Here is a 27,786-nt window from a genome sequence, read left to right as displayed (position 1 = left end):
TTCCTATTGCAGTTCTCCAGCCTTCTCCAGTCACGGTAACTTTTATTAATGAGCCTGTAGCGTTTGGGCTCAGAAGCACTCTTTCCTGGCACTCCCACTCCTATATGGGATACATCATCACCATGTAGTGTTTTTATATGTACACAGCTCTGAGGCTAGCAGGGCCAGGTTTGGGTCTAAACACAATGGACCCAAATCTGAGCAATGGAGAAGCAGCTCTCCTGTAGTTATCACCTGTCTGGGGTCTTGTGAACCCAGCATTCATTCCTGCCTGTGGCAGGGGGTCAGGCTAGATGATCTGTTCAGGTCCCTCCTGACCGTAGCTACTATGAAACTATGAAAGTGGCATCTGTGCCACAGACAAGACCTCTTTCTCTAGCTCCGGTTGTCAACCGGAGATATGCAAACCCCTAGGGGTACTTAAAAAGGTCATAGGGGATACGGGGAATCCTGCTGCTGTGTGCACCCCAGCAGAGGCCCAGGGGGCATGTACCCCTCCCCACCCCCAATCTGTGCGTGGGGCGGCGGCAGCTGCTGCTGCACATTGGGCTTTGCGCACCACTGCAGCTGACCTGGGAGTGGCGTGATGCCACCTGGGTCCCGCTACTGGGTGGGGAGGGGGCATGGCACAGCCTGCTGGTGGCTGGCACATGGCATCGCACCACTTCCAGGGCAGCTGCAGTGGCCTCCACCCCACATACACATCAGGGGGCACATACCCCCCAGGATCCTGCAGCAGCAGGATCCCCCCCACCCCTGGATGAACTGCCCAGGTTCCAATTGTCCCATGACCCGGCCTGGGCAGGACCCCATTCACCCCAGCCCCTGCCCCTCTGTGCCCCACTCCCTTCCTCGCTGTGGGGGCCTTGATCTGCCCCCCTGGTCCTTTCCCCTCCCCCAGAGACTTAGCTGCCAGGAAGGGTGGTGCATGTGCATGCACACATGCACATGCTCAGCCCCCCCCCCCCCCCCCCCCGCAATAATTTTAATATAAAGGGGTACATGAGCTGAAACTTTGAGACAGAAGGGGTACACTTGTTAAAACGGGTTGAAAACCCCTGCTGTAGCTCAACCTCTGGCCAGGGAATCCCTGAGCTGCCTGGGAAGAAATTAGGCTATTCCCTGTATGTGTGTAGCTTATATGTTGGCACTGTTGGAGTTTAATGACAGGCAGGAAAGTGCTCTGGCTCATACATCTATGACGTGCACAAGGCGTGAGCCTAAATAGGTAGCATCCTGTGCCCTGTACTTCAGAGGAAGTCAGGCTCATGCTGCCCTTAATATCTCTGACTCCATCCATCACATGCACTCAGAGTTTTCATATATTTATTACTTTCTCTGGGTTAGTTATTAGAAAGCTGATGGCTTCAGCAAGCCAACTGAGGGAAGCAGAATATACTGCACCTGGAGTACATTGTGTAGGTGGAGCTGTCATGTCATCATACGTAAATCCTGGCTGTTGACCTGTTCACTGCAGTGTTTACTGTACTAATACATTAGATGGTATCAATAGGGATATTGGGAAACAAGTGAGAGGTGAAGCAATGACTCATAAGATGCCCGCCATCAAACACTTCAGGCCTGTGAAGAGACAATGCCCAGGCTGCTGGCTGAGAGGATAAGTGACCTAGAGAAGACAAAGAAACTTGGTGACTTTTATAAAGAGATCTCTCGCTGCAACAGAAACCAGCCGTGTTCTGAAGCCAGCAAGCTGGAACATGTTGCTTTACATAACGACAGCTCAAAAGCTTGGAGGGGACTTTCCCTGAAGAAACATGATGCAAAGGAGAAAATGGGGCAAGGCACTATCCATAATGCTCTGGATAATGCCGTATGATGACCACTCTGCTCCTGGAGAGCACAGGGAGCTGGTGGGGAGTCAGTCAGCAGGTACAGCCCCTTGCCCAATGTGTCGGCTAAAGCTAGGTCTGCCTGGGTCCCTATCACAGGGGGCTTTTGATAAGACAAATAATATGTATAGCAGTGGCGATGCATAGGGGGTGCACGTGCACCCCCTGAGAGCACTAGTGCATCCCCTGGCAGGCTGCACTCCTCACTTAGGTGACGGGCAGGTGGGGCAGGTGGAAGCGCCGGTGCCCCCCCTGCAAGTGCCAGCTGCGGAGTGGGGGCACGAGGACAAGTGCCGTGGCCATTGGCAGGAGCGCCATGGCTGCTCCCCAGTCAGTGCCATCTGCGGGGGGGAATGTCTCCCCTCTGTTTGGCACGCTTAGCCATGGGGGACCCCCACCCCAGTTGGTGAGATTGCCTGCCCCCCAGTCATTGAGACTGACTGTGGAGGGACACCCCCCCCCAGTTGCTGACTGATCACTTTTTAGCTTTGAGGCACTCGGTCATAATTTTTTGGAATTAGGGGGCAACCCAAAATTGTGGATTTGGGGCTCCCCAGCTGAGAGCCACTAAGCTAGAACCTCACTCATGCCAGGTGAGGGAGAGGGGGCAGGACCTCACCCCACTGTGCCCTGCTTTTTCCACCAGCTGCCCCCTCCCAGCCCCTGGTAAGCCCCTGGCAAGCTCTGCTCCTCTGGGAAGTGAAATGCTGGCAACTGGAGCCACGTGCACCAATGGCCCCTCTTGCCAGACCCCAGAGCATAGGAGGAGGGGTGAAGGGGCAGGAGATGAGCCAGGCTGTAAAGTGCAGCCCTGAAGCCCCATGGTTGCCTCCACTTGCACACACACACGCAGCACAGCACACTTCTGGGACTGGCCTGGGAGCTCTTGGGGAGTGGGATAGCCATGGACACTGCTTGTCTGTGGGATGCCAGGGTGCCCAGCACAGAGGAGGAGAGATCACTTACATCCTGGCACAGAAGCTGGATTTCATGGCACTCTTAGAAGGATCTCACAGTAGTCCCCAGTTGAGAATCACTGGTACAAAGCTGGTGTTTGAAAATCTCTTTTCTGTTTTGCTTTGGTTTGGTTTCAGAAAGCTATCTGGTCATGCATCCACCTCCTGCCCCAGGCTTTCAAAGGGAGGAACCACAGGTACCACACCTGGTTGGATCTTCTGGGTCTATAGTGGATCCAGAGAGTGTTATGGCACCAGACCTTGTCTACGGGTGGAAGATTTATGAATCCCATTTTGGAGAGGGAAGGGCAAGACACCTGGCACATGGAGGGGAGACTGAGTGAGAACTCAAAGAGAGATAGAGGAACACCAGGCCGAGAGATGATGTTTCAGTCCCAGTGCAGATTACACAAACACTTTGAGAAGGAAATGTGCACCTCAGTGAGTGAGGAAAGGGGAATTTGCCTACCCATGGGTGGGGTTGTTTGCAGATAGAAAGCAGTATGTATGTATGTATGGATGAATATGGTGTATGTGTGTGTTCATGTGTATGCATGACCATGTGTGAGGCCTGTGTGTTTACAATTCCTGGGTGTATTTGGGTGTGGGACTGTATATACATGGTCAGTATTGCCAGTCCCCACATGCAATAGTCAAATTCAAAACCATGAAATTTGAAAGCAGCAGTAGCAACAGCAGGGTCTTTTCCTTTCCTTCTGGCGTTTGAACCTTTTCATAAGAATCATAGGATTATCAGAAAGTTGAGCTGGAAGAGACTTCACAAGGTCATGTAGTGCAACCCCCCTGCTTGAGGCAGGATCCTCCCTGATTAAACCATCGCAGACAAGTGTGTGTCCAGCCTGCTTTTGAGAACTTCCCGGGATGGAGACTCCACAACGTCTCTAGGCAGCCTGTTCCCATGCTTGACCACCCTCAGAGTCAGATAGTTCCTCCCCATCGACTACCTAAATTTCCCCGGCTGAAGCTCAAGGCCGTTGCTCAAGCAATGTGACACTCCTGTTGATAAAACCCAGTGTGGTGTTGGCCTTTTTTGTAACAAGAGCACACTGCTGATATACAGCTTATGATCTGCTGTAACCCTCAGGCCCTTCTCTGCAGCCCTGCAGCCCAGCCAGGCATTCCCTAATGCGTATTTGTGCATGTAACTATTCAGTCCCAAGTGGAAGACTTGGCACTTGCCCTTCCTGAATCTCACCTGATTGGTGGCAGATCATTTCTCCAGGCTATCCAGGTCATTCTGGATCCTAACCCTACTCTCTGGAGTATACACCCAAGTCCATCCAACTTGGAGTTTGCAAATTTGCTAAGGGTATAATCAGTCCCATTTGTGGAGGGGGGAGGGGGGCTCATATGTTCCAGATTCCCTTCACAACCATGAAGTCTAGAAATTTACTTTTCTTCTTCTTTGAGTAGCCATGATCTCATTCAGACAAGAAACGAGATCCTTTGGTACCATCCATTGGAGCTGCACCATCTGCCTCACCATCTTCACCAGGAGTTTTTGAGACCCCTGATACTCTCGTGCAGCAAGTAGCTCGGAGTGTGGTATCTTGAATGACGAATAGATCCAAGGAAGTGATACTTCCCCTCTATCGGGCGCTGGTCAGACTGCAGTTGGGGTGTTTGACTTTACAGCAGTGGGTTTGATTTACACCGTGGGTTTGATTTACACCGTGGGTTTGATTTACAGCAGTGCTGAGTATCACAGTGCCAGATGAAATCGGTGGGAGATCCCAGCGCTCTGCACTCCTGAGAACCAGGCCCAGGGGATGCAACCAGGCTCTCAAAAGCTAAAGCCATTCTTAGAAACACTGGTCTAGGTGTCTGCACTGCTGTTGCTGTTTCCTGTGCTGCTTGAATGGAGTCTCCCTGGAAAGAAGTAAGAATTTTCCAAGATTTGTATGTCTCATTGGAGTAGTCTATGGTTTCCTAATGCAGTAACACAAGCCGCCCACCTTCCAGAGCTATTCCAGGCTCTGAAAGACACAGATTGAGGGGGATAAATGAATATATTAGAGGATGACTTCAGCATTTGTCAGGTGTTCACTAATGAGCCCGTCTGGCACCAGCATTGTTATCCTCATGTTGCAGGGGGAAGCAGGAGAGACTTGTCCTAGGCAGTTGTTACTGAGGATGAGACAGAAGCAGGGCTGGAAATAAAGCCCTGGGGCCCTGGATCCCGAGACTAGAGTGAGCTGGGACCCCAGGCGCAGTCTCCCATGGCTATGCACTGCAACATTTCTGCTCCCACACGGAGGATGGGCAAAGACAAGAGGCCGCCTTCTTCCGCAGAGGAAACCCATCTCCTCCAGAGCCTTGTGGGTAGGCTCTGGAGTGCCTGGATGATGTATCAGGTCCTGAGCTCCAAGCCAGGCAGGCAACTGGACGCCCCGCACCACAGCTCCATTCCCTTTGGCCATTCCCTTTCAGCAGATTTGCATCCTGTTGCTTATTGGGATGGGACCAGACTCCTCCCCGAACCAGGATGGCCTTTCTCCAGCCAGCTGTGCTCCACTCCTCGCCATGGGGCCCCACATCCTGCCAGTCAGTGTAACCCCAAGTCGGTTTGGCCTCCTGTGACTGCCTGTTTGACTCTCATTATCAGCCACACCACAGATTTCTCCCCATGTGTCTGAAGTCTCTAGGATCAGCGACTATGGGCTGGGAAAAGATCTCCCGTTGTGGGGCAGGCTTTTATAGGCGGCAGCACGTCACCGTGCCTTTGTCTGCAGCAGGATGGAGAGGTGAGACACTCACGTTCTAAGGGACATGTTCTCACAGGTCTGGTTCAGACAAAGTGAGGTGTTTGGTACTTATTTTGATTAAAAATAACTAAAGAGATGCTGTTTGGTCAGTGCAGCAGAAGCCAACTAGAAACCTATGAACGCCTTTCATCTTCCCAGACCAACCCTCAGCTTCTGCAGTGCTCTAATAAACTGGCGGCGTTAGCCCAAAAGGCACCAAATTCAGGTTACTGCAGAATGGAGAGGGTTCAGGTCTCAGCAAACCTTGTGCCAGCCACCCGCTTTCTGGAGGACCAGTTCCAGGTCCCATATAACTTTACAGAACATAATACATGCCTTAATCTCCGCCCAGGATCCAAGGGGCAGCCCCATGAATGCAAGAGCACTCCCCAGACAAATGTCCTGCCACTGCATCCTGCACCAGCTGCTGTCTCTAAGTGGTTTCAAGGAGTAGCACTGCACAGAGCACATTATGAAGCTTTGATCCCAAGGTAACAGAGGACTGTGTCACAGCACCTAGAGGAAAACTTGTAGCTGCCTAGTCAAGCAGAAGGTTAAAACTGGTGTGGCCACAGCCATAATAGAGTCATCTCGATGCTCACAGACTTGTCCAGTTCCACGTGTGACAATGAGCACTGCTGTGACCACACTGGATGTTCTAGTTCATGGAGACAGCATACTACCAATGTGCCTTTGGTTTTTAGGGGATAAACAGCTCGTGAGTTTGCACCAGGGCTGCAGTTCTTGTGGCGTGATGCAAAGCCAGCATTTCAGACCCTTGCTCACTTATAATGGACTCTGTAGAGCACCGATTCACAACCGGGGAAACCCCAGGGTGTCACGAGATCCTTTGAAGGGTGTATCAGGAAGTGCAAGAATATAAACAGATACGGTCAGGCTCAGGCTTTCCTCGCCTGGCTGCTCCCCTGCCCCCACTGCCTGGCCCTTCTGCTAGGACATGAGCACTGGGATAAATAAAGTAGTTTTTGAAATGGGGCACTGCTCAATTCACACAAGTCATGGGGTGTAAGGAGGGGTGCCTCAAGACTCAAACTGTTAAGAACTGCTGCTGTAGACAAATCCAGCCAAGGAAAGGTTGGGGGGAGCCCGCGTCACCAAGCATACATGTGTGAGTGTATTCTCAACAGGAGGCAGGCGAGATTCTTTGGGTAGATGCAGTATCTTGTATTAGACCAACTCAATAGTTAGCAAAAAAAGTTCTTTGCAAGCTTTTGGGCATAAACTCCCTTCTTCAGGCATTGGGAGACTCTGCTGCTGTTTTGTGTTCTCCAAAGTGGACAAGCAGCTAATGGGGCCTTACCAACAGGCCCTACCCAGCAAAACCAAGAGACAACACCGGCGAAGGCTCCCAAAGAGAGTGTGAAGTGTGTGTGTCCAGTGGGACAGGCTGTAGCCGAACACAGCATGGCGGGGTGCTGGGTTTGGAAGCAGGTTGTTTGGTACGATGATCGGGTGAGCAGGAGGAGGTGGTGGGAAACTGTGGCATAGCACCCAGGCTCCCCATGCACCTGCAGCATCTCCATGGGCCTGTGCTGCAGGGAGTGTGGGGCTGGCTCAGGAGGCTGTTACTGAGAGAGGAAACTTCTCGTGTTGGCAGCTGCATATGAGACTGTTCAGGAACCAGGGGAAGGGGGTTTGGCTGTCTGCTGTCTGGGGAGGCACTGGTGCGGGCAGATGAAAGGGGCTCGGGTGTAGAAGGGGACCACACATTGAAATGGGCAGTGAAGGAAGCTAGTCACAGGCTGGACAGCACTGGTCTGTGCTCCAGATGATGGCTAGAGAGCTCAGGCTGAGCAAGGCTCATGCACTGAGCAAGGCAACCGCCTCTGGTCAGTCGATTCCTCCTATGCCCCAAAGAGCAAGACCTTGTAAATAAGCAGAGGTGCATGAGCGATCCCTGACTCCATCCCTGGCCCCTGTTCCCAACTGTGTCACTAATGCCTCGTACTGCCTAGAATCACTAATGTTCAGCCGTGTGTCATGGGCTCTGTACTGCTTACAGATGCTCTTCCTTGGCACAAGCCCCTTTTGGCAGCTGGAGGCAGTGGGCCTATTCCCTGCTCTCACCACATACAGCACAGGGAGAGGCTTACAGTGTGAGACAGCTGCATGTTGTCACAGCATCGGGGTTGTGGGGCTTATGTCAGGGACATCTGCCCAGCGCCGGAGGTGGAACGTGTGTTAGCGCAGAACTGCAGTTGTTCGAAATGAGACGCTGCCTTAGCACCAGCCGCCCCCAGCCTGTCCTTGGCGAATGCCGCGCATGTGTGGGTGCACGGTGCTGGGGAAGGGGTATAAAACCCACGGCGCTGCCAGCATTGCAGAGGAAGCATTGCCATCCTCGGGCTTCCCTGAAGGAGCGAAACACCTGCTGTCGCTGGGGAAACCGTCACAAGGGGAAAGAGCCTTGAGTCAGCAGAAGCTGGAAGTGAGCAGTGCCTTTTGTGCCCAGGGTTTGCAGAGCCTTTAAATCAACACAGGCTTCCCAGTAAGGGCAGGTCCCTAAGGCAAGTCAAGTCCCAGTCTGAGCTTTGAACTCTCCTTTTGTGCTGGTGGCTGATAAAGCAGCTCCTGGGAGCACCCAGTGGAGTTAGTGACTGCCAGGCAGGTGCCCAGACAGGCAGAAAGGAAACCCAGCCCGATGGACCTCCAGAGCTGCAGTATGGACAACGCTCCAGGACAGCCCAATGACCAGTAAGTGCATTTTTCTTTCGAGATGCCTGGGAGCAAGTTCCTTCCTGGGACCACTCTCAGGGGCTGGTCCAACAGCATAAGATGGGTGCGATTCAACCTGCCCCTTGGACCATGCAGCCCTCACTGCCCACAGAAGCAGCCTTCGAGGGGCAGGGCATGGACTCTCCTTGTGGGCAAACACACAGGTGTGCGTGTGGATGGGGATCTCTGCCTCTGCTGCCCGCTCTCCCATACCGCTGTGGGCAGTGGGGCACTGTTTGACACAGGCCAGAAACACAGCAGCTGGGTTCACTTTACTCCAGTTTTTTGAGATCAGATTTATTGTTCACCTGTGTGTGTGTCTGTGTGTGTGTACGTGTGTTCCTCCCAATTCAGATTTTGTTCCACCACTGACACTCTGCATGCCCTTGGGCAGATCTCCTACAGGCTCTGTGCCTGTCTGTGGGCTGGTCATAGTGGTAGCCCCCTGCCAAAGTGGTTGTGTGCTGGGTGGGATTTCAAGAGACCCGGGGCTTGAAGGGAGAGGCATTGCAAAGAGAATTTGTCTTGTTCTCAGACTCTGCCTGGCTTGTTCAGTCGATGGCACGTTCGTGTAGTGAGAGTGTACACTTATGCATCCATGAGGCAGGGTATTTTAGCTAGGGGCAGGGTCTGCTTAAAGCATTTCAGCAGCCAGGAGCTGCTAAACAGGGATGCACTTTACAGAGGTGCATGTGTGTTTAATGGAGCCAATGTGTGTAGGGAGGGAGTTGCAACTGGGCTGGGAAAGAAGGTATATATGAGTGTGGATGGTTCGCTGGTGAATATGGAGGGTGCACAGGATGCAAGTGACAGTGTCTGAGTGGTTGTGTGTACATGGGAAGTGTGTGTGTGTGTGTGTGTGTGTGTGTGTGTGTGTGTGGAGTGTGAGAGAGCCCATGTGTGTTAGTGGTGGTATAATGCAGGAATGCAGCATGTATGCCTGGATGTAAGGAAATGATGCTGTGTAGTTTGGGAGCAGTTGTGCGTGCAGGGTTGAGAAGTGAGGATGTGTGTATCTGTGTAAGACGGTACACACGGGAAGTTTGGGAATGAACCTATGTGCTACATCTCCAGCCTATGCACACACTGCTAGGCTGTCAGCCCTTTCTATGTGAGGATGATGGGCACATGTGTCCAGACTTTGCACTGTGCTGGGCTCTTGGCCCCCTCTACATATGCAACTGGGTGCAAGGCTGTCAGTCCCTTTTCTGTGCTAGAGCCATGGGGGGTAGTGGCATTGCAGAGGCAGCTGCAATGGCGCTGAGCACCTGGGCTGCACCTTGCCTGTCAGGTCCAGAGCCCCATTGTCAAATGGAAATTGGCTGAGGGATGCTCCATGTCTCCCATGCCTGCTGTGGGGGGATGCAAACCCCTCCTCACCCCACATTGTGCTGACCCCTGCCCCAGTCTGTGGATAAATGAGGCTCTCACATGGCCCCATGCAGAAGGTGCAGGTGTCAGAGCCACAAGGGGAAGGCACCAATCACTGCCTCTGCACCAGGGCTCCTTGCAAAGAAACCTGGTGCTCAGCCTTGCCATACTTGCTCACATCACAAGGCCTGATACTGGAGATCAGCCACATACCCAGCAGATCAGACTTTCCTTCCCATGGGCTGTTTTTTAGCCTTGCCAACATATGGTTGGAGCTGGAGCATTGGCCAGGCAGGACATCGGAGCCACAGGCTGCTCCTTCCTTCCTCCCTTCTGCCCCCAAGATGCGTGCTGACTTGTGTGGGAGTGCACGGTCTGAGCTGTCAATCAGACTTTATGGCACATTCCCAGGTAATCACCTGGCTGGGGGGGGGGGGGGGACATTTATCTTGGAAGGTCCAGAGAGCAAGGTGCAAAGCATCATGTGAGCTCCAGGCTGGGAAGCAGAGAGGTCGTTGGGGCACACTCAAGGGACTCATTTCTCCTTTCTGTCAGATGAGGGAGGTGAGTCTGAGAACTTCAGGCTGAGCTCTGGACAGAGGCTCAAACCCAGCCTTGAGCTGCCTTCTCCCCTCTTAGCCCTGATCTAGCCTGCACAGTGACCCTACCATCTGGGCGAAGCTGAATGCTAGAGACACAGTCCTGGAGACATGCACAGGGGGACATGGGACTAGAGCTCTCACCTATCAGCCCAACAAGCACACACCTATCTCTCCAGATAAAGAATAGCTCCTCTACTCAATGTATGCACCAGCAGGCTACAAAAGCAGATGCATGAAAGGATTTCCAGGAGGCAAGAGGAATAGGATCTGCCTCCTGAAGTAGCTTCCCTGCAGTGTGCTGACAGTGGGCTCCAATAACATTATTATTGCTTATTTAACATGAATATCAGCATCACGACCAAAAGCCACCCCTGTCTGGGGTCCTGTGTGTGGGGCACAGTGCAGACATATTGGTCTGACAAATGAGTTTGTCTCTAGGCTAAGTCACAGAGTGAGAGGACTCCACGCTGGTAAACAGGGGAAGTAAAGGAAGGCATGAACACAAAGGGATGCGTGCACTTCTTAGCCGGTCAACGGTAGGGTCACACTGTGGATGCAAAGTGTTGTAAGTAAAGAGGCAGCGTCAATGGATGACGAAGGATGAATGATGGCAAGTGCTTCAGGAGTGGGTGACTTCAAGGGCTGGATGATGTGAGCTTCCAGCAGCACCGTGGGTGGTACAGAAGGCTGAGTGGAGGAAATGACAGGGGTCATGGTCTGAGAAGATCCTCTCAGCTATGCGACAGAGCGGGGAGGCTGGGTGCCATAGACGGTGGAAGGGGGTGGTTAACGGGGCTTAGCCCCCCCCAAACATGGGGCAGCTGTAGGGCCACAAGTCAGCCCCGCCGCAGGCTTCTGGCCGCTGCAGCAGGTGTGGGGAGGCGTGCGCATGCAGCGGTGAGGGAGGGAGTGGGGCTGGGTCAAGCGCTGCACAGCCGGGGCAGGACGCGGGACTGAGCCGCGAGCAACTTGTCTGGGGGGGGCATGGCTCCTGCAGCTGCACGCACCCCGGGAGGCTCGGGGGCCATGTGCCCGGGATCTGCACTTGGGGTAAGGGAGGGTTGCTGCTGCCAGGTGAATCTTCCTGGCTTACATCGCCACCTTCACACTACTGTCCCTAGCTCCCTGCAACCAGACGCATCAAACACAGTGTACCTGATTTTGCCTTCAGGCTTTTTGTGGTTCCCCGCAAGTTGAGCCACTCTAGGAGTTTATGAGTCCACTGGCTGTCCTGTGCTCTGCCAGTGAGGACAGCCAGGCGACCTGAGCCATCGTCTGTGCTCCACACAGTCCCTTCATGTACAGCCAAGCCTCCACTGTGTCATCCAGCCAGCCAGGCCTGTGCTGCCCATAGCCCATGCGGAGCTGAGAGTGGGAAGGGCTGCCTTCTGGGGGCAGGGAGCAGCCGCCTCTGCCAGGGGCATTTTGGGACTTCTTTAGAGTTTACCATGGTTGATGATCCCCCAGCATGCCCCCCATGCCATCAGCCCAGCTTGCCCTACCTGACACCAGCAGTGGCTATCTGCTGTGTCACAGAGCCCAGCGTTATGGGGTGCTGAATCCTGGCTGGGTCCTAGGTGCTCCCACAGCCCACCAGCAAATGGCAATACCACAGGCAGGCCAGGGGGTGCCCACACTCCTCTCTGCAGCTCTTCAGGGACCCAGGAGGGTAATCAGCATTGCACAACAGGCTCCTCTGTGTTCTTAGGAAGCTTTGGCTTAAAACCCCAAAGCCCAGATCCACCCGGCCTCCTACTCACACCACCAGAAATAGAAATTCCCCAGGGAAGGCAGGAGGCCAAATGTACCACAGATGCCTGGGAAAGGTATGTGACGCACAGAGAACAGGCTTGAATTCATCACTCCCTGAGCAGATGGCAACAAAGCAAAAGGGATCCTGAATGCGGGTGAGCTGTCATTTTTGGGTTAACACAGGTAGTATTCAAGGAGTATATTTAGCTCCTTGCTATACATTGCTGGTGCCTGCTAAATCTAGGCCAGGTGGTTATGCATTAACTTGTAGCTTGGCAGGTGAAACAGGCTCCTGCGTGCTACAATAGACAAGCTCCCCCATTACTCGAATGCAGCCATCTCTGGGCTGGAACACAACAGTGCAGCAGGATTTCTGGCTGTAGCTGTTTCTTCTCCATGAAGGCTTTCACCTGGTGCCTTCTCCACCCTGCCCATGTCACAGATTATTGGGTAGTGGCAATGATGTTCACAAACAAGGATGAGCATCCTTGTGGCAGGGGCTTGGCTGCTCACTTCAGGGCATTGAAAGGGTTAATGGGTTTCGGCAGAATTGCACATCTTCTTTAGCCAGTGCTTGGGAGCAGCGTGCATTGGCACAGCCTGTCTTCGGCATCCAGGCCCTGCCTGCTCTTTACTGGGGCAGGCGCAGTGCCCAGGAGAGCTGGGACAGGGGCTTCATTTCCTGTCTCCTCATTTCCCTGCTGCGATAGAGCGGAGGAAAACGCAGGGGCCTGGGAGCAGGTGCCTGCACCGCCTGCTGCCTCCAATCTGCTGCCTTGGCCCTGCGCAGCATGTCTCTCTGAGTGACTCATTACTCAGCCTGGGGTGGAGGCACGTATTTCACAACCTGGCTCCCAGTGACGTGCTGCCAACATCTCTGAGCCCCCCACCTCTCCCAGACTCATGTGGGGGGGGCACTGTGCACCACATGGCAGATGCTGGCCCTGGGCCTGTTCCCAGCTGCACTCTGTGAATCTGGACACACGTCACTTGGAGTCCGTGGCGTCACTGTCTCAGCCGGTGCCTCTAGGAGCACGGCATGGGAGCAGAGCAGTTAAGGCATTTCACTCTGGTTCCAGAGGCGTGAATATGAGCCTTCCTCTGCTCCTCTGCCCGAGGCCCCGGATGGCTGCAAATAGACTCCTGCCCATTTGGGCTGGGAATCCAAGGTGGCCAGATGTGATGCCGGCCACACCGTGGCTGTGTGCTGCTGGCCAGGGAACTGGGCTGTCCTGTCCATGTGAAGCCTGGCTGGGCTTCTGGCCATTTCTTTCCAGGCAGGGGCAGACCCCAGCCTACTGTGCACCGTGTCTGGCCACCAGTCCTTGTTTGCATGCTGAGCTGTGAGGCTAGCTGCTCCTATCGCCCCTCTTGTGCTCATATAAAAGTGCCGTGGGGCTCTCTCCATACAAGAACATACCATATGCCGCTGTACCTCCCCCCCCAGGTATAAATTACCTTCCCCCCAGTCCCTGGAGGGATTTACTTGCTGTTTCTGCTTGCTGTGTTTTTCCCCTCCCCATGGAGGAAGCCACTGGGGACTGAGAGGGCATTTGGAAAAAAATAATTGTCCTACCTCATATCCTGCCTTTATCTAATGGACTGGTCTCAGAGTCAGGAAGGAGATATGTCTCTTGACAGGATATCCAGAGAGAAAGATGAGACAGAAAAGCAAAATGACAAAGACCCCCCGGCCCTGGTTTTTGGAGGGCTGCAAACATACTTCTCTGTTTAAATCAAAGCTGCGAGAGGCAAGGAGTTTTGTGGGTGATTTCTTTTTACTGGACCAGCTGCACGGCTGGGAGAGACAGAAAGCTGGTAGTCTCTCCTGAATGTTCACGTGACTCCAAGAGGTGGAGATTTAAGCGGGGGGAAAAACGCTGGTTATTGTGAGGCTCTTCTCCCGCCCCCAGCCTGGGCTCTGGGGAGGATTTGAGGTCATTTCCAAGCACTGGGCCACAGCCTCTGGTTTCTGCTCTCAAATCCAGAGAGCTGCTCCAACAGGATCTGCCCCAGCCCTGGAGTCACTGGGAAGGAATGTGCTGGTGTACCATAGGTTCTCCCCAGCTTGTTCCTGGGCTGGCCCAGCTCTTTAAGGAGACAGTATTTGAGCATGACACCTCCCCAAGGAACTTGATTAAGCTGGTCCCAGCAAGTCAGTTCCCAGAGCTGGATGTGGGGCATCCCCGCCCTTCCTCTCCAGTTGGGAGGAGTAGCAGGCTGGGCTATGTGGGCTGAGGGGCAGGGACTAGAGGAGCATCAGAGCCCGGCAGAAGAGCGAGAAGACAAGCAGGGAGATGGAGCTGTTCAGAGCCCGAAGGAGCGAGCTGGAGCCCGGGGCAGCTGGGATGACTAAGCTGGGAGACAGGGCAGGACCTGGGATCTCTGCTTTCCCAGTGATGAGGTACAGGGCATGGATCAGCTCCACTGGGCTCTGCTGGAGTGGGGGAGGAGGGTGCTTTGGCCCAGGGGCAGGGCCTGGGGGATGGGAGGGCATGGGGGAAGGAATAGCTCTGCACTGTACACCCCCTGGAGAGGCCCAGATCTAGATCCAAACTTTGCAGCCCGGGCTCAGCCATCAGCACTGCTCCCGCTCCCCTTTCTGTTTCCCCGCCACTGGCAGCAGATAGTAGAAACTTGAAAGCCCTTTGCACATACCACATTTCCTGGCACTGCAGAGGCTTTCTGAGCAGTGGGGAGGCTGAGAGGGGCTTGCTCAATGCTATGTGGCAGACTTGCATCATGGCAAGCCAGCATCAGAGTTGGGAGGAGAAGGCAGGAGCCCTGACACACACCCTGGCATAGCTACAAGACCACGTGCCCTCCCCAAGCAGGGCACAGAGCCCAGGAGTCCTGTGCCACCGTCCCCACAGCATCAGGCAGTGGTTTCCCAAAGAAGCCTGAGATCTCCCACAGGGCTATAAATACCCAGACGCAGCCTGTGACCAGTGGCAGGGAGAATTCAGCCTCCAGTGGAAGGATCCAGCGGGCTGGGGAGGGTGTTCTTGTAGTACTGGAGGAAGCAGAAGACTCCCCCCGTGCCACAGCTGGACGGCACTGCTGGGCAGGGAGAGCTGTGGGTGCTGAGCGGGTGCTGGTGGAGTCTGTCCCACAGGCCACGTGGAGGAAGTGAAGTTTTCCCTGCAGGATGTGAGTAAGGTGGGAAGCTGCTGGCACTCCGGTTTTCCCCACATGGCTGTCGGATAGGAGGAGCACTGAGATAATGAGGTAGAAATTGCTGCCCCTCTGTGAACCTCCCACCCGGCTCCCAGCAAAGCTTTCTGCTCTATCCAAGGTATTTACTGAGTGCCCATCACCACAGTCTGAGCTCCTTGCAGGCCTGGTGTATTTAGCCCTTGGCTTAAGTACAGGCCAGGGTGACTTGCCCAGGGTGCACAGGAAGCCTGTGGCAGAGCAGGAGTGTGACCCCAGGTGTCCCATGTCCTGGGGGCATCTAGCTTTGGGCTCTCCCTTCCCTCCTTCCTGAGATGCTGCAGTTGGAGCTGAGTGTGGCTTCTCACTAGTCCCATCAGGTCTCCTGCAACTGTGTACTGAAAATCCCAGTCCTGCCTGCCCTGGGAGGTGCCCAGGGCTCCAGGCAGCAGTGAAACTCGAAACTCGGCAGGGATTAGTGTGGTCATCAGTCAGGTCAACCTCTGGCAGCTCCTGGTGGGTCCGGTCCTATGCAGAGGGCAGGGCTTAATGTGACCTGGGATCCTGATGTGAATGGGAGGTGGGTCAAGAGGATGTGGACTCTCAGTGGGGTGTGCGAGTGGTGGGAGAGGCAGAGCTGGAAGCCAGGAGTTGTGGTCTCCAGTGCCCATCTGTACCACACGATATCAGCTACTGTTTGCAGACTTCATAGAAAGAGACAGGCTGAGGGGCCAAGCCCCGGTGTCCAGGTGCAGACAGACTTCCCTTCAGCCTGTACGGGAGACGGAGGAGCTTCGCAGCCCAGAATCCCGCTTGCAACCGTGGCAGCACCAACTGCTTCAGCCAAAGGGCTGAGATATCTGCTCCCCCCAAGACAGCCCTGATGAGAGGCTGGCCCATGCCCTGACTCAAGAGGGTCTGCTCCCTTCTCTGTGCTGAGCAATTTAGTATCTGAAACTCTGATCCCTTGCCCAGTGCTGCCCCTTTGCACTTTGCCTGTCTCGTGATTCTGCCCGGGGTCTGTTGTCCTCTTGCACACAGGGGATTATATAAGATGAAACCGATTGTCTAGGAGCAGGTTTATGATGACTTGCAGATAATAATTACAGCTCAGCCCAGGTAACTCCCTCTAATGACAGGGAGGTTTGATTAAGAGTGCCTAAAAGTGTTGTGGGGTAGCACATGGGAGAACAGACCCAGTGCAATGCTCTGGAAAGTCGGGAGGGCAGGAAGCACAAGCGGTCTCGTTGCATCACCCCTGCTGATGCCCGCTGATGTCATGCATGTGTGAGGATGTGGCATGGGCCGGTGCAAGGGGGCAGGAGGGCGAATTGGGACACCTGGGTTCTGTTTCTAGCCCTGTCCCCAACCTGGTGCATCACCATGGGCCTGTCAACAGCACTCCTCAGTGTCTCAGCTGATCTGTTTGCATTGTGGGGAGACTGAGAGGGCACCTGCTAGATGCAGCCTCAACTAGGCACTTAGGTGACCTGGGTGACTGTGGGTGACTCAATCCCCCTTCCTATGCCTCAGTTTCCCCTTAGGTAAAATACAGGTAATGCTGCTGCCCTGATACTGGGGTGAGTGAGAAGCGCTAGTGAGCTCTCCCAGCAGCGTGCTGCTGTGGAGAAGCAGGAGACAGAGGGACACCTACAGCCAGTGGGACAGTTGTGCCACGTCACAGCAGCACGGGGATTGGGGCAGTCTGACACAGCATGGCCTGGGATGGAGGATCCTGCTGGCCCCTTGCTCCACTGTAGTGAGGCTCCCCCAAGCTCCTCGGGTGCTTCTTGGCACATGGCTCCGGCTTCTCAGCCTGACTCCACGCCCCACAGGTGCATTCTGATCCCTTCAGGCCCCCCGGGAGCAAAGGGGCTCAGTAGCTAGTAGAAATTAACCCAACAGAGCCTGGGCCTTGGTAAGCCCACCCCGAGCCTTGATTGCAGGGTAGCTCATCCCTGGGGAAGCTTCAAGCCCTGGCGAGGAGGTGAGCTACTTACTGGAGAGGCTTTAGCAGAGCGATGTAGCCCCTCCACCCCACACAGCCTGTGCTGTGAGCAGTGAGGACAGTCGCAGCAGGGGCTTTCTCAGGCCCCCGCTCTGACGTGAGAGACTGCAGAAGTCTGGGGAGCAGTGCGGGGAGGGAGGCAGCTAGCATCATATTGCCATGGGAATGGCATGCACAGATATGTCCTTCTAGCTCCTGGGTGGCCTGAGCTGAGACCTGCCCTCCTGTGCCTAGGGAGAGGCAACAGAGACCCAGCCCTGTGTCTGGGGTGGGCTGCGACCAGTGCCCGTCCTATGATGCGGAGCTGGGTTGGGGCACGGGAGGGGAGCTGCAGGCAACCTGTGTACCAGGGCTTGGGCAGCACTGGGATGTAAGCAAGCCATGCTTCCTGCGCTGGCCTCCTGGGCTGGCACATTAGCCTGCAGCACCAGCTGGGCCCCTTGATCACCCTGCCCTTGGTGAGGGGGCAGGAGAGGGCTTCTCGCTGTGGAACTGACCCCTGACTTGGCCTTTGCCCTCCCCAGCTGCCTGGCCAACCCGGCTGTGCCATCTGGAAAAGCCAAGAAGAGCAAAAAGAAGGTTTTGGAGCAGAAGAAATGGCAGAGCCTGGAAGAGACTGGGAGCGAAGTCTTGCAGCCAGGGAAACAGGCCTTGCTCGCCAGGTGAGGTCCCGTCCTTCCCGAGGAGCCGTGGGCTCCCACAAACCAGGCTGCCACCTCCTTTCATTTCTAAGGCCCAGAGCACCTCCCTGCCATCTCAGATGCCAGCAGCCCCAGGGCCTGGCCTGCTGTCCCAGTGGCACCAGCTGAATTCGCCACCTCTCAGGTTTCCTCTTGGCCCACTCTCTATTGTTTCCCTTTGCACAACCTTGGTGCAAAGACCATCCCTGCAGCCCATCCCCTCATGTTCCCCAGGACAAATATGCTGCCAGCGTGTGTGTGTCTGTCATGATCCTGTGGGTTTGGCCAGACTGCTCCACAGAGCCAGCCCTGCCATGCAGCACGTGTGCACACACATGCCATTGCACACACACGTCTGCCTGCAGACACACCCCCTGCCTAGGGCTCTGGTGGTGTTGATGTTTGGCTCCTGGTTTCTTTCAGATCAAAGACCTATGACCCATCCTACTCCAAAGAGCCTGAAAAGGACTTGGTCTCGGGAAAGCAAAAGAATTCCTCTTCTTCGGTGGGTCTCTGCCTGGGCTGGACTCTTTGCTCTGGGGCTGGGATGTGGGTGGGAGTTGGCTTTGCCTGCCCATGGGCATTGGGTAGAACTGGGGCCTGGCCAGCTGCTGGTGGGCTGGATCTCCTGGGCCCAGCTGGTTTAACATTGTCTCACTGGGCCCTTCTCAAAGCCAGGGAGGACTTTTCTGCATAAACACCCCTGTGTTGGCCTGGCCTCGGCAAATGTTGCTGATCACATCTGTGGACTCTTTCCTCCACCCACCTGGAGTCAGGGGAGGGATGTGCCATAGTTTCAAGGCAGATTTAGAGATTGCCCCAGAGCTATTTGGATCCTCCCCCTATGCTAGGTCCTGTGCTGAGACTTACCAGCTGTGGGGTCATATTCTGCAGGGCTGAGCATCCCCTCTGTTCTGTCCCCAGCTGGTCAAGCGCATGGTGAGCTTCCACAAGGCCTTCAAGGAGATCCCCGAGGAGGAAGCCCTGCTTGACAGTGAGTGCTGCTCCTCCTGCTCCCTACCACACTCATGCTGCCCTGGCGCTCCCACTAATCCTGGTCCCCCTCTCCCTGGCCCACAGGTTTTTCATGTGCCTGGCAGAAGGAAGTGCCCTACCACGGCCGCCTCTACGTGTCCCAGAACTATGTCTGCTTCCACTGCAGCATGCTGCTCAAGGACGTCAAGGTGCGACCCGCAGGGCTGGCAGCTGTGCAGGGGTCGCTGACCCCGTGCAGTGCCCAGTGGCTCTTAGCACCTGTTAGTAGTGTGAGTCACATGGGGAAAGTGTGTGTGTGTGTTGGGGGAGTTGTCTGGGGTGAGTGTGCGACCGTGGGAAGCAGTGACAGTAAAGAATGGAGGATCATGTTGTGGGGGAGATGGCACTTTGTATAGTGTGCAGGGTGTACTGTATGGGAGGATGGTGGTTGTTGTGTGCTGTGTGTGTCGTGTCGGGGAAGTCAGGCCATGGGGAGGGCTGTGTGTGGTGTGATGGGACAGGAGCGAATATTAGCAGGGGATGGTGATGAACTTCAGGGGGGTGCTGCTGGGGATGGTGGTATGTGTAGAGTGTGTGTGTGGTATGAGGGGTGGGGGCATGCAGGGTGGTCTGGGGCACACTGGTGTGTGCTCTGTGTGTGTGGTGTGGAGGGATGATGGTGTATGAATGGTGTGGGGGGATGTAGTGTGTGGAGTGTGCTGTAGTGGGAGGGTGCTATGTGAGTGTGTGTGGGTGGTGTGTACAGGGGGAACAGTGGTGTGTGCAGTATGGGGATGGTGCCGTGTGTGTGAGCTGGGGGCTTGGGCAGTGTGAGAGGATGGTGATGTATGTGACATGTGAGGGAGAGTCTAAGGGGTGGAGGACAGTGTTGTGTGCTCTGCAGTGGATCTGTGCCAGGGCTACTGCAGGGGGCCAGAGTGGCAGCTCAGTGATGGGGGTCTGCTTGAGGGACCTGGTGCTCTCACCCGTGTGCTGCAGGAGCTGGCCATAGCTCATGCTCGGGACAGTTTGCCAGAGCTGAGTGCTGAGGGTGGCAGCCCTGAGGGGGCTTTGGCCTTCCTGCACCAGCCCGGCCCCTCCTCTGACACAGGCAATGGCTGGGGGCGACTCCGCCAGCCTGCCTGGTGCCCGCAGGAGGGATTCTGGAGCCAAGGCAGCACTGGGCACATTCCAGGCTTCTCTGTGCCAGGCCTGTGCTCCCCACCCCATCCCAGCTGGAGGGTTTGATGGAATCGGCATCATGCCAATAACCCTTTGCTTATTGCTCTTCTGTGCTGGCTCAGGTGGTGATTCCTGTCTCCTCCATCACCATCTTCAAGAAGGCCAACACTGCGCTCCTGGTGCCCAACGCACTCAGCATCCGGACAGTGGAAGGCGAGAAGGTAAGAGCAGGTGTGACTTGTGTGGCACCACATCCCCAGGGCCTCTGGAGCAGAACATGCCCTGTTCTTGGCAGCAGGCAGCTGAAGTTTGGCAACATGGCAGAGCTCCTTGATAAGCCAAGGCCGGAGGGACGGGCTGACGGGGTGGGAGAAGAGCGAGTGGGAGCCTGGGGAGAGGTGGCAAAGTGGAGGCAGAAAAGCAGTGCCAGTGTTACAGGAGGGGAAGCCGTGAACACAGGGAGGAGGGTGGTGGAGACAGTTGGTGGTTTGGGTCCAGCGAATGCAAGGAAAAGTCAGGAGGGAAATTGGTTTGGACTGAACCACATTTCTTTGAAAGATGTGAAATGCTGTTTCCCTTTGACCCTGGGGCTGTGGCCCTTTCCCAGGAGGTGATGCACAAAGTCTCACTGCCTGCCTCTGCCTGAGAGGTTGAACTAATGTCACCCACTTTCCAGGAGAGCCCTCCTGGCAGGCTGCACGCGGCTGCGGGCTGGGGGTGCTCCCTGCACCCCAGTGAGGCTGCTCAACTGTAACATGTTTAACTATCCGCTGAGACAGAGTGAGAGGCAGACCAGCTCTCTGGCCCAGTGATTAGGCCATTCCCTGGGAGTGGGACCTGGTTTCCCATTCCAGCACCTGCTAAACTACCAATGCTCGTTGACCACTGAGCTCACCGCCTAGCACGGTGTGTTCCCTGGGCATCTGGCACTCTCCTGCAAGACGTGGATTTGAATCCTAGGCAAAGCAGTGACCTGAGCCCAGCCCTCCCGCTTGCCAGGAGGGTGCTCCAAACCCTGGGCTGTTGGATCAAGGGAGGCACCCATCTGGCCCTGGGAAATATTTTCCAGCAACATTCAGCCAATTTGACCCAAATTCACGAGCACTTTGGGGACCATGGAAACTGCAATTTTCAACAAATGTACTGGTTGCTAAAAACTACCCCTGGCTCTGGGTGGGAGGGCCTGGGGGGAGCAAGCGCTGCAAAAGGGGCTCTCCAGTGGGGTCCAGCCAACACTGACCTCTCCCCATCCCTACCTGGGCAGTTTCTCTTCGTGTCGCTGCGCACCCGGGAAGCCACCTACCAGCTGCTGAGATCAGTCTGCAAACACCTGCAGGTAGGGACCGAGCCGGCCACCCTCATGTTTGGTCTCCATGTCTCTGTCCTGCCCGTACATTAATACTCATGGGGAGATGGGGCGGTGTGTCCCTGTGTGGCTAGTGCTGGCCAGCTGCCGTCTTGCATAGTGCTGCATGGCTTGCAGCCCACTACCCCCCACTGCCCCCCTGGCGTGTCCCCTCGTGGTGCTGCTGCCCCTCCATCCTGACCCCCAGGGGCTCCTCTCATGGCTGAAGCTCTGGGGAGGCCCCAAACAGTTCATCTGCTCCCTTTCCCCACAGCTCAGCTGGAGCCCCTCAGTCCTGGCCCCAGCACACATGCTCTGCAGTTATCTCTGAGCCAGAGGGGGTGAGATGAGGATGAAATTCCCAGAGATGAATGCTCCTGGGGCTCCTTGTTTGGGGGAAGCATCTCCCAGCAGCTGCACAGAGCCCCCCTCAGCCTTGGTGACCAGGCGTACGTCCCCACTGTGACCCTCCAACTTCTTGTTGTTCTAGGACGAGAGCAGGAACAGCAGCCCCACAGCCACACCAACCATCGCCAGCCCCGAGCACCTCCTCAAGAAGCCTCTGGTACGGCTGAAAACTCCCCCTCTGCCCTGACTTGCGGCTGGGCACTAGGCCAAGGGGTCTAGGCTGGCACTGCTGCTGCTGGCATTGGTTTCATTAGAGCTGGGGTGCTGCTCCAGGACTCGGGCAGGGGCCCCATGCTCTAGCTGGACCTGCTGTGCTGGCTGGTCTGGACCCTGCTGCAGGCTCACACAGGGCAGGTGACTTCTTCCTCCAGCCCTCTGCTCAAGGCACTGACCTGGCTCCGGCCCTTCCTAGGGCCACCCATCAGCTGGGGGTTTTGCCTGAGCTACAGCTGCCTTGCCAGGGTCCTGGGCTGGGAGTGGAGCTGGCTCTCTGGGCAGCAGTGCTGGCGATGCCTGTGCTTTGCTGTGGGATCTGTGCCCTCGTCTGCCCATCCTTTGGGCTGCCCTGGTTTAAAAGACCCTGTGGGGAACCTGCACCAGCCTGGCTGCCAATTCGAAGAGTGCCAGGATGGGAGGTGGCTCCAAATCCAAGCCCAAGGCTGACCCCGGCCTCCATGGCAGCCCTCTCTAATGAGGGATCACCCCTTACCCCATGCTCAGGCATGACTGACACCCAGGATCTCATTGCTTTTCAAGTGCTTGGAAAGGGCTCCAGGACCCTCTTTCATGGCTCCCAAGAGAGGTGCCAGAGAGCCAGGTCCCTGGAAGGCTCAGGAAGCCCCAGACAAGAAACCCCTAGAGGCAGCAGGGCCCTGGCACCAGCCCAACATCTTGGAGGCCCTGGGCCTGTCCCCTTTGCCAGGAAGCCTGGCTGTGTTGGATCCTGCAGGCTGTCACCCCTCCTTGCTTTTGCTGGTCAGTACCAAGAGTCAGCAGTGGCGAGAGAGATGGGGAGGGCTGGGCAGCAGCAGTGGAAGGAGGGAGCAGGGTCCCTCTGTGACCAGTGACATTTCCTCTTTCAGACCTCAAGCCAGTCGGACCTGGAACACAACCCGCAGGAGACTGACAGCCTCCTGGATACGCTAGGTGAGGCTGGGCCCTCCCTGCCAGGGACCGGCTTCAGCACCCTGGTACACTGACCCCTCACACGCTCACCCTCTTGCCTTCACACGTGTGCCTGCACACAGCTCAACTCTCATTCACTCACTCATTTCCATGTGTAGCCATACTAATGAGAGTTCACTTGCACGACTATTGTCTGTGCATGTACATGCACATTTGCACACAGGCTGCATGCTCAGTTGCATGCTCATTTGCACCCATGCACACTCATTTGCACACACAGAAAGGCTCACTCACAGGCATGCACTTGCACTTTGGTTCCTATTTGCAGTCTTTCACATTCTGCACCCATTTTGGGAGCATGTTTCTCCTTGCAAATGCACTCATTTGCACAGAACCATGCTGCTCAGAGCCATGCTGTGCCCGTCAGCCACAGAGCCTGACTTCCATGCCAGGACCATCACCCAAGCGTTCTGGCTGGAAGGAGTCTGACCAGCCTGCTCCACACAGCCCCTTTGGGGAGGCACAATCACACACACACACACATGCAGCACCCCTCTCTCCCTTCCCACTCCCATTGCCTTGCACTCACCGGAGCTCCTGACTGCAGGCTCTGTGTGCCAGCTCTCTGGGAACATGGACTGCCCCAGCCCACCCTGGAGAGCAGGATCCCTCTTAAGTCAGTGCCCGCAGTCACATATATCACTGCCCTGCCCTGCCCTGCCCTGCCCTGCCCTGCTGGTGCACTGACCTCCCTGGGTGGGGGGACACCCCTGCACTTGGCTTCTGCTGGGCACGTGGAGCGCTCAGTGAAGGGGATCCTGTTGTGTGTGCAGATGGGCCCAGGCCAAAGCAGAACAGGATGAAGGAGGATGTGGGCAAGCACTCAGCGGCTCTGAGCAAAGGTGAGTGGGCCCTCTGGGTCAAGAGTCACAGCCCTGGGGTGGGTGAGGGTGGGGGCCACCTCTGCAGGCCCTGTCCTGCCGGGCACTGCACCACCCACCCTGTGGGGATGTGTCACCAGGCCACCTCCCCAGCGCCCATCCTTTGCAGAGACACTAGGCATCAGCTCAGCTGGCCCAGGAGATTGTGACATGTTACTCCGAATAGTGGGAAACGGGGTCCTCATCAGTGCCCCCTGGTGCCAGCTTGTCCTGCAAATCCTATGTGTACCCCGGGCTATGTGTTTTTCTCTGTCACAGTGACTGCTGGACAGTGGCATGGCCATGCTCCCTTGCCAGTTCTGCCACAGCTTTGAAACCAGGTGCTAACCTGCTGTCAGTCAGTCTGGAGGAGTCAGTACAGGCTGGCCCTGGGACAAGTGAGACAGGACCTGGCCAGTTGGATCCCTTGCCCAGAGCAGTGGAGCTGGGCTGCCATCACTCCCACAGCTTTCATGTGCAGTAGGCACTGTGGCTCCCCTCCTTTTGCAGGAGTGAAACCTGTGGCTCTTCAGCCCCCTCACTGGCTCATATGGGGATGCACCCACTTTTACCCCCTCAATTCAGAGAGAGGCTATGGGGCAAGGGGGAGGCCATGCAGTCCCCTGTACCCCCACAAGATCTGCAATGGTACCTTCTTCTGCAGGGGGCACCCGGGCCATCGGGCAGACCAAGGTGACGACGAGCAGCTGGTGGTCGCAGCTGAGTACTCTCAATGTGGTTATCCTCATCTACCTGCTGCTGTGAGTGCTGGGGCAGGGCACTAATAAGGCACCCTTCCATGGGCACGGCCAGGTCTGCACTGGGCAGTGCTATGCCAGGGCCACTCTGTGCCTAGCACTGGCACCCCATTGGCTCCAGGTCTTATGCTGCTTGGCTGGCATGCCTTGCAACCCTGGCCTCAATCAGATACCGTCATGGCTCTGATGTCCAGACCAGCCAAGCAAGGGTTAATGTCACCCTTTCCCCTTCCCACCCATGTTGGCAGCTCTGGGTGTGGCAGGGACCGTGGGCTCATGCTGCCCCTCTCTCCAGGGTGGTCATCTTGCTGCTGTCCTCGGGGTACATCGGCCTGAGGATCGTGGAGCTGGAGCAACAGCTGACGTCGATGGGGGCCTGGCCGGAGCTGAACCTGCAGCGCCAGTGAGTGCAGGAACCCCGTCCCTGTCCTTTGGGTGCTGGGGTGGGCATTTGGAGTAGATACTTGTGGAAGCCCAGCAGCCACTTTTTCCTGGTCACAAGGTCCCCCGCCCCCAGTCTGATGGGCCAGGGCACCTGCCACCAAGGAGTCTGCAGACCGGGTCCTGCTGTTGCTCATGGGACTCACTTTCCTTCCCCACCTTGTTGGCATGCGAGGGTAGGGACTGCTTCTCGCTGCCTTTGTGCAGCACCTGGCACCGCACCGCGGGCCTGGGAGGGAGGGAGTTCACAGTTCCTGATCTAGGCCGTCACACCTCGCATCAGCAGAAGAGCCGAACGGCTTGAAGGTGGAGCTGCCTGTCAAAGCCCAACCACCAAGGGCCATGACCGTGCACAGGGGAGACCCCAGCCTGGCAGACTTCTCCCTCTGAGACTCAGGCCCTGCAGCTTTGCCCTGGGGGCCTGAGCAGGGCTCCTGGGGTGTGTAGGATCTCGCCAGCACCAGCACATAGTGGCAGGATCCTGGGGCTGGAGAATACAAGAAGGTGGATGTCAAATATCCCCTCTCCCCTAAGTGCTGGGGAGTTCGTTCCAGGCCTTGGGGGCTTGGACAGTAAAGAAGTTTTTCCTTATGTCCAGCCTAAAACAGCCTTGCAGGAGTTTGTGACCATTGGACCTTGAGAGCAGACACAGGCCACCTCCTGTCTTCTCACGTGATGCAGCTGCCCTCACGTGATGCCCAGCACCAGGGTGCAGCGTAGGGGGCTGCAGGGCAGGTCTTGCAGGCTGGTCCTGTCTGATGCAGATTCCACAGGCAGCTCTCTGTGCTGAAGCCAGCTATCTGTGGTGCTGTTTCTGGCCGTAGCTCGTTGTGAGCAGCTGGCCAGGGAGTCTGAGACCATTTGGGACTGTTGGGTCCAGGTGCTGCCTACAGCACAGCAGCAAGAGGAAGGCTAGCCGAGGCCTCCTGGGCAAGCCCACACTGCCAATTAAGCACTTGGCTAAAAGCATGCCATCATAGGGCTGGAAGGAACCTCAAGGACCTCTAAGTCCAGCCCCTGATGCAGGACTGCCTGTTCCTAAGGGACCCTGACACGCAGCAGTGGCAGGAGGCTGAGGGGCAGAGTGCAGGGAACCTGCCCTGTGCCCCTCAGGAGTTTGCAGGGAGTTTGCAGGGAACCTGTGCCTTACAACAGCGAGCTGCCCTCACTCCCAGAGCTGCTGCCCTGCCAAGCAGAGCTGCCTCCCAGAAGTCCTGAGCCCAACCTTCTTGCTCTTATGTATTTAGATACAAGAAGACATGAAGTCAGCAAACACTCCGGCCCCTGTAGGACCTGCTTTCTGCTGGACAGAAGCCACCGCTGACCCAGAACGGATGGGACAGAGACTTCACAACCTCTCAGCAGCTCCCCATCACTGCTGGGAGACTGATCTTTATCTTATGCTGAGCTGAGCTCAGGCTGATTTTAAGGAGTGTGGCGGGTGCTGGATTCGGGACAAGGCACAGCCCAGGAAGGGACCTGGGCAGAGCTCCTCCTCAGCCGGGGCCTGAACAAGCTGTATTTAATCCTTAGCACTCCCCTGGGGTCGGGCACCACATGCCTTCCAGAGTGACACTCCTCCGCACCTCTCCCTGGGGCTCCCGGCCTGCCCTTTGGAACCGTTCCCAGCGAGGACCTTGAAGCTCCTCCTTGGCCCTGCTGATTTCTGCCTCGGCTCTGACAACTAATGATTTAACTGCACTGGGCAGGCCACTTTCCAGTGAACTTTGGCCAAGCCTAGGAGCAAATGAGATGGCAACACCCTTTGCTGTGAGGGAAAGGAAACGGGCATCTCTAGTTTCAGATCCACGTGCTTTGTCACGTGTGTAGTTTATTCGCGTGGGGGTGGGAGTCTGGTGTTCTGGCTGCGCCAGGCTGGGTGGGATGTGCTCGGAGCCAGTCAAGTCTGGGAGCAGGCTCCAGGGTTTGGCTGGGCAGCAGTGCAGGGTGGCAGCCTCTTGCCTGTCTCCTGTGACCAGGGCTCCAGCTCTGTTCTCCACCTGGGGGAACCACGCACGCCTCTTGGAGACAGGCTTGGCTCAGGCTTCGCCTGTGCAGAGCACTGCGGGGGGTGTCATTGACTTCTCTTAGCACCTTCTGTACAGTCAGCTCCAGGGAATGGGGGCAGCAGGGGGAGGAGGGGTTGCAGCTGCTGTTACCCAGCACGGGCCACCAGGAGGGTAACAACTGGGCCTGAAATTCCTCGCCAGCCCCCAGCCAGAAAGCAATGGACATGGGGACACTGTCGGGAGCAACGGGAACGGGCAGGCAATGCTAGAGCCATTTGGCCATGCACTGTGTGACAGCTGTGGTGGCACCACTGGTATGAGCAGGGAGCCAGGGCCAAGCTGCCCCTGCAGCTGCAGTCTGCACGGGTCTGAGTCTAGTGCTGTTGGGGACCATTTCATCATGCTGCCAGGCTGAGAGCTGGGCACTGGGGCAAGGTGCCCCTTATACCTCTCGGCACTCACAACTTGCACCCAGTGACAAGCTGATCCCTAGAGGTGTACAGTCAAACCCAGGCTTGATTCCCTGATTAAGGACAAGGTGGGGGTGGGGAGGGGGCGAGGACAGCTGTATTGTATTATCAATAAAGGAATTCACCCAGTCAGAAAGCCCTGCTTATTCTCCACTGGCTGTCCATCAATGCATCAAGTGATCCTGCTCACTCTCAGGGGTGAGCCGAAGGAAGGATGGCCCTGCTCTACTGCCTGCCCCCTACACCCCTTCCCTGCACCCTCCCTCGGGCCCAGACAGGG

General features: G+C 56.1%; 1 protein-coding gene across 2 annotated transcripts; it reads left to right on the top strand.

The window, feature by feature from the left end:
* Nucleotides 1–8,023: 8,023 nt before the first annotated feature.
* On the top strand, nucleotides 8,024–27,645 carry LOC102557863 (GRAM domain-containing protein 2B). 2 transcript variants are annotated; one of them, XM_019489905.2, is made up of 13 exons: nucleotides 8,024–8,286; nucleotides 17,718–17,855; nucleotides 18,297–18,378; nucleotides 18,798–18,867; nucleotides 18,954–19,057; nucleotides 20,153–20,251; nucleotides 21,295–21,366; nucleotides 21,866–21,940; nucleotides 22,866–22,929; nucleotides 23,742–23,810; nucleotides 24,493–24,589; nucleotides 24,882–24,989; nucleotides 26,275–27,645. In XM_019489905.2, exons 1-13 carry the CDS (start codon nucleotides 8,234–8,236, stop codon nucleotides 26,288–26,290), a joined length of 1,047 nt encoding a protein of 348 aa, XP_019345450.2. In that variant the 5' UTR covers nucleotides 8,024–8,233; the 3' UTR covers nucleotides 26,291–27,645. The 2 variants fall into 2 exon arrangements, with proteins under 2 accessions (XP_019345450.2, XP_019345449.1); XM_019489904.2 differs by lacking the exon at nucleotides 8,024–8,286 and adding an exon at nucleotides 14,208–14,436.
* The last annotated feature ends 141 nt before the right edge of the window (nucleotides 27,646–27,786 follow it).

The sequence above is a fragment of the Alligator mississippiensis genome, chromosome 16, assembly GCF_030867095.1.
Source record: "Alligator mississippiensis isolate rAllMis1 chromosome 16, rAllMis1, whole genome shotgun sequence".
Taxonomy (NCBI): Eukaryota; Metazoa; Chordata; order Crocodylia; family Alligatoridae; genus Alligator; species Alligator mississippiensis.
Note: the sequence above shows the minus strand (reverse complement) of the source record. Positions and strands in the feature narration are given on the sequence as shown.

Coding starts and splice junctions, on each gene's coding strand:
- LOC102557863 (XM_019489904.2), top strand. CDS start 14,330: ATGGAGCTGTTCAGAGCCCGAAGGAGCGAGCTGGAGCCCGGGGCAGCT. Junction 20,252..21,294: donor GGACAGTGGAAGGCGAGAAG/GTAAGAGCAGGT, acceptor CTACCTGGGCAG/TTTCTCTTCGTGTCGCTGCG. Junction 22,930..23,741: donor CAGCCTCCTGGATACGCTAG/GTGAGGCTGGGC, acceptor TTGTGTGTGCAG/ATGGGCCCAGGCCAAAGCAG.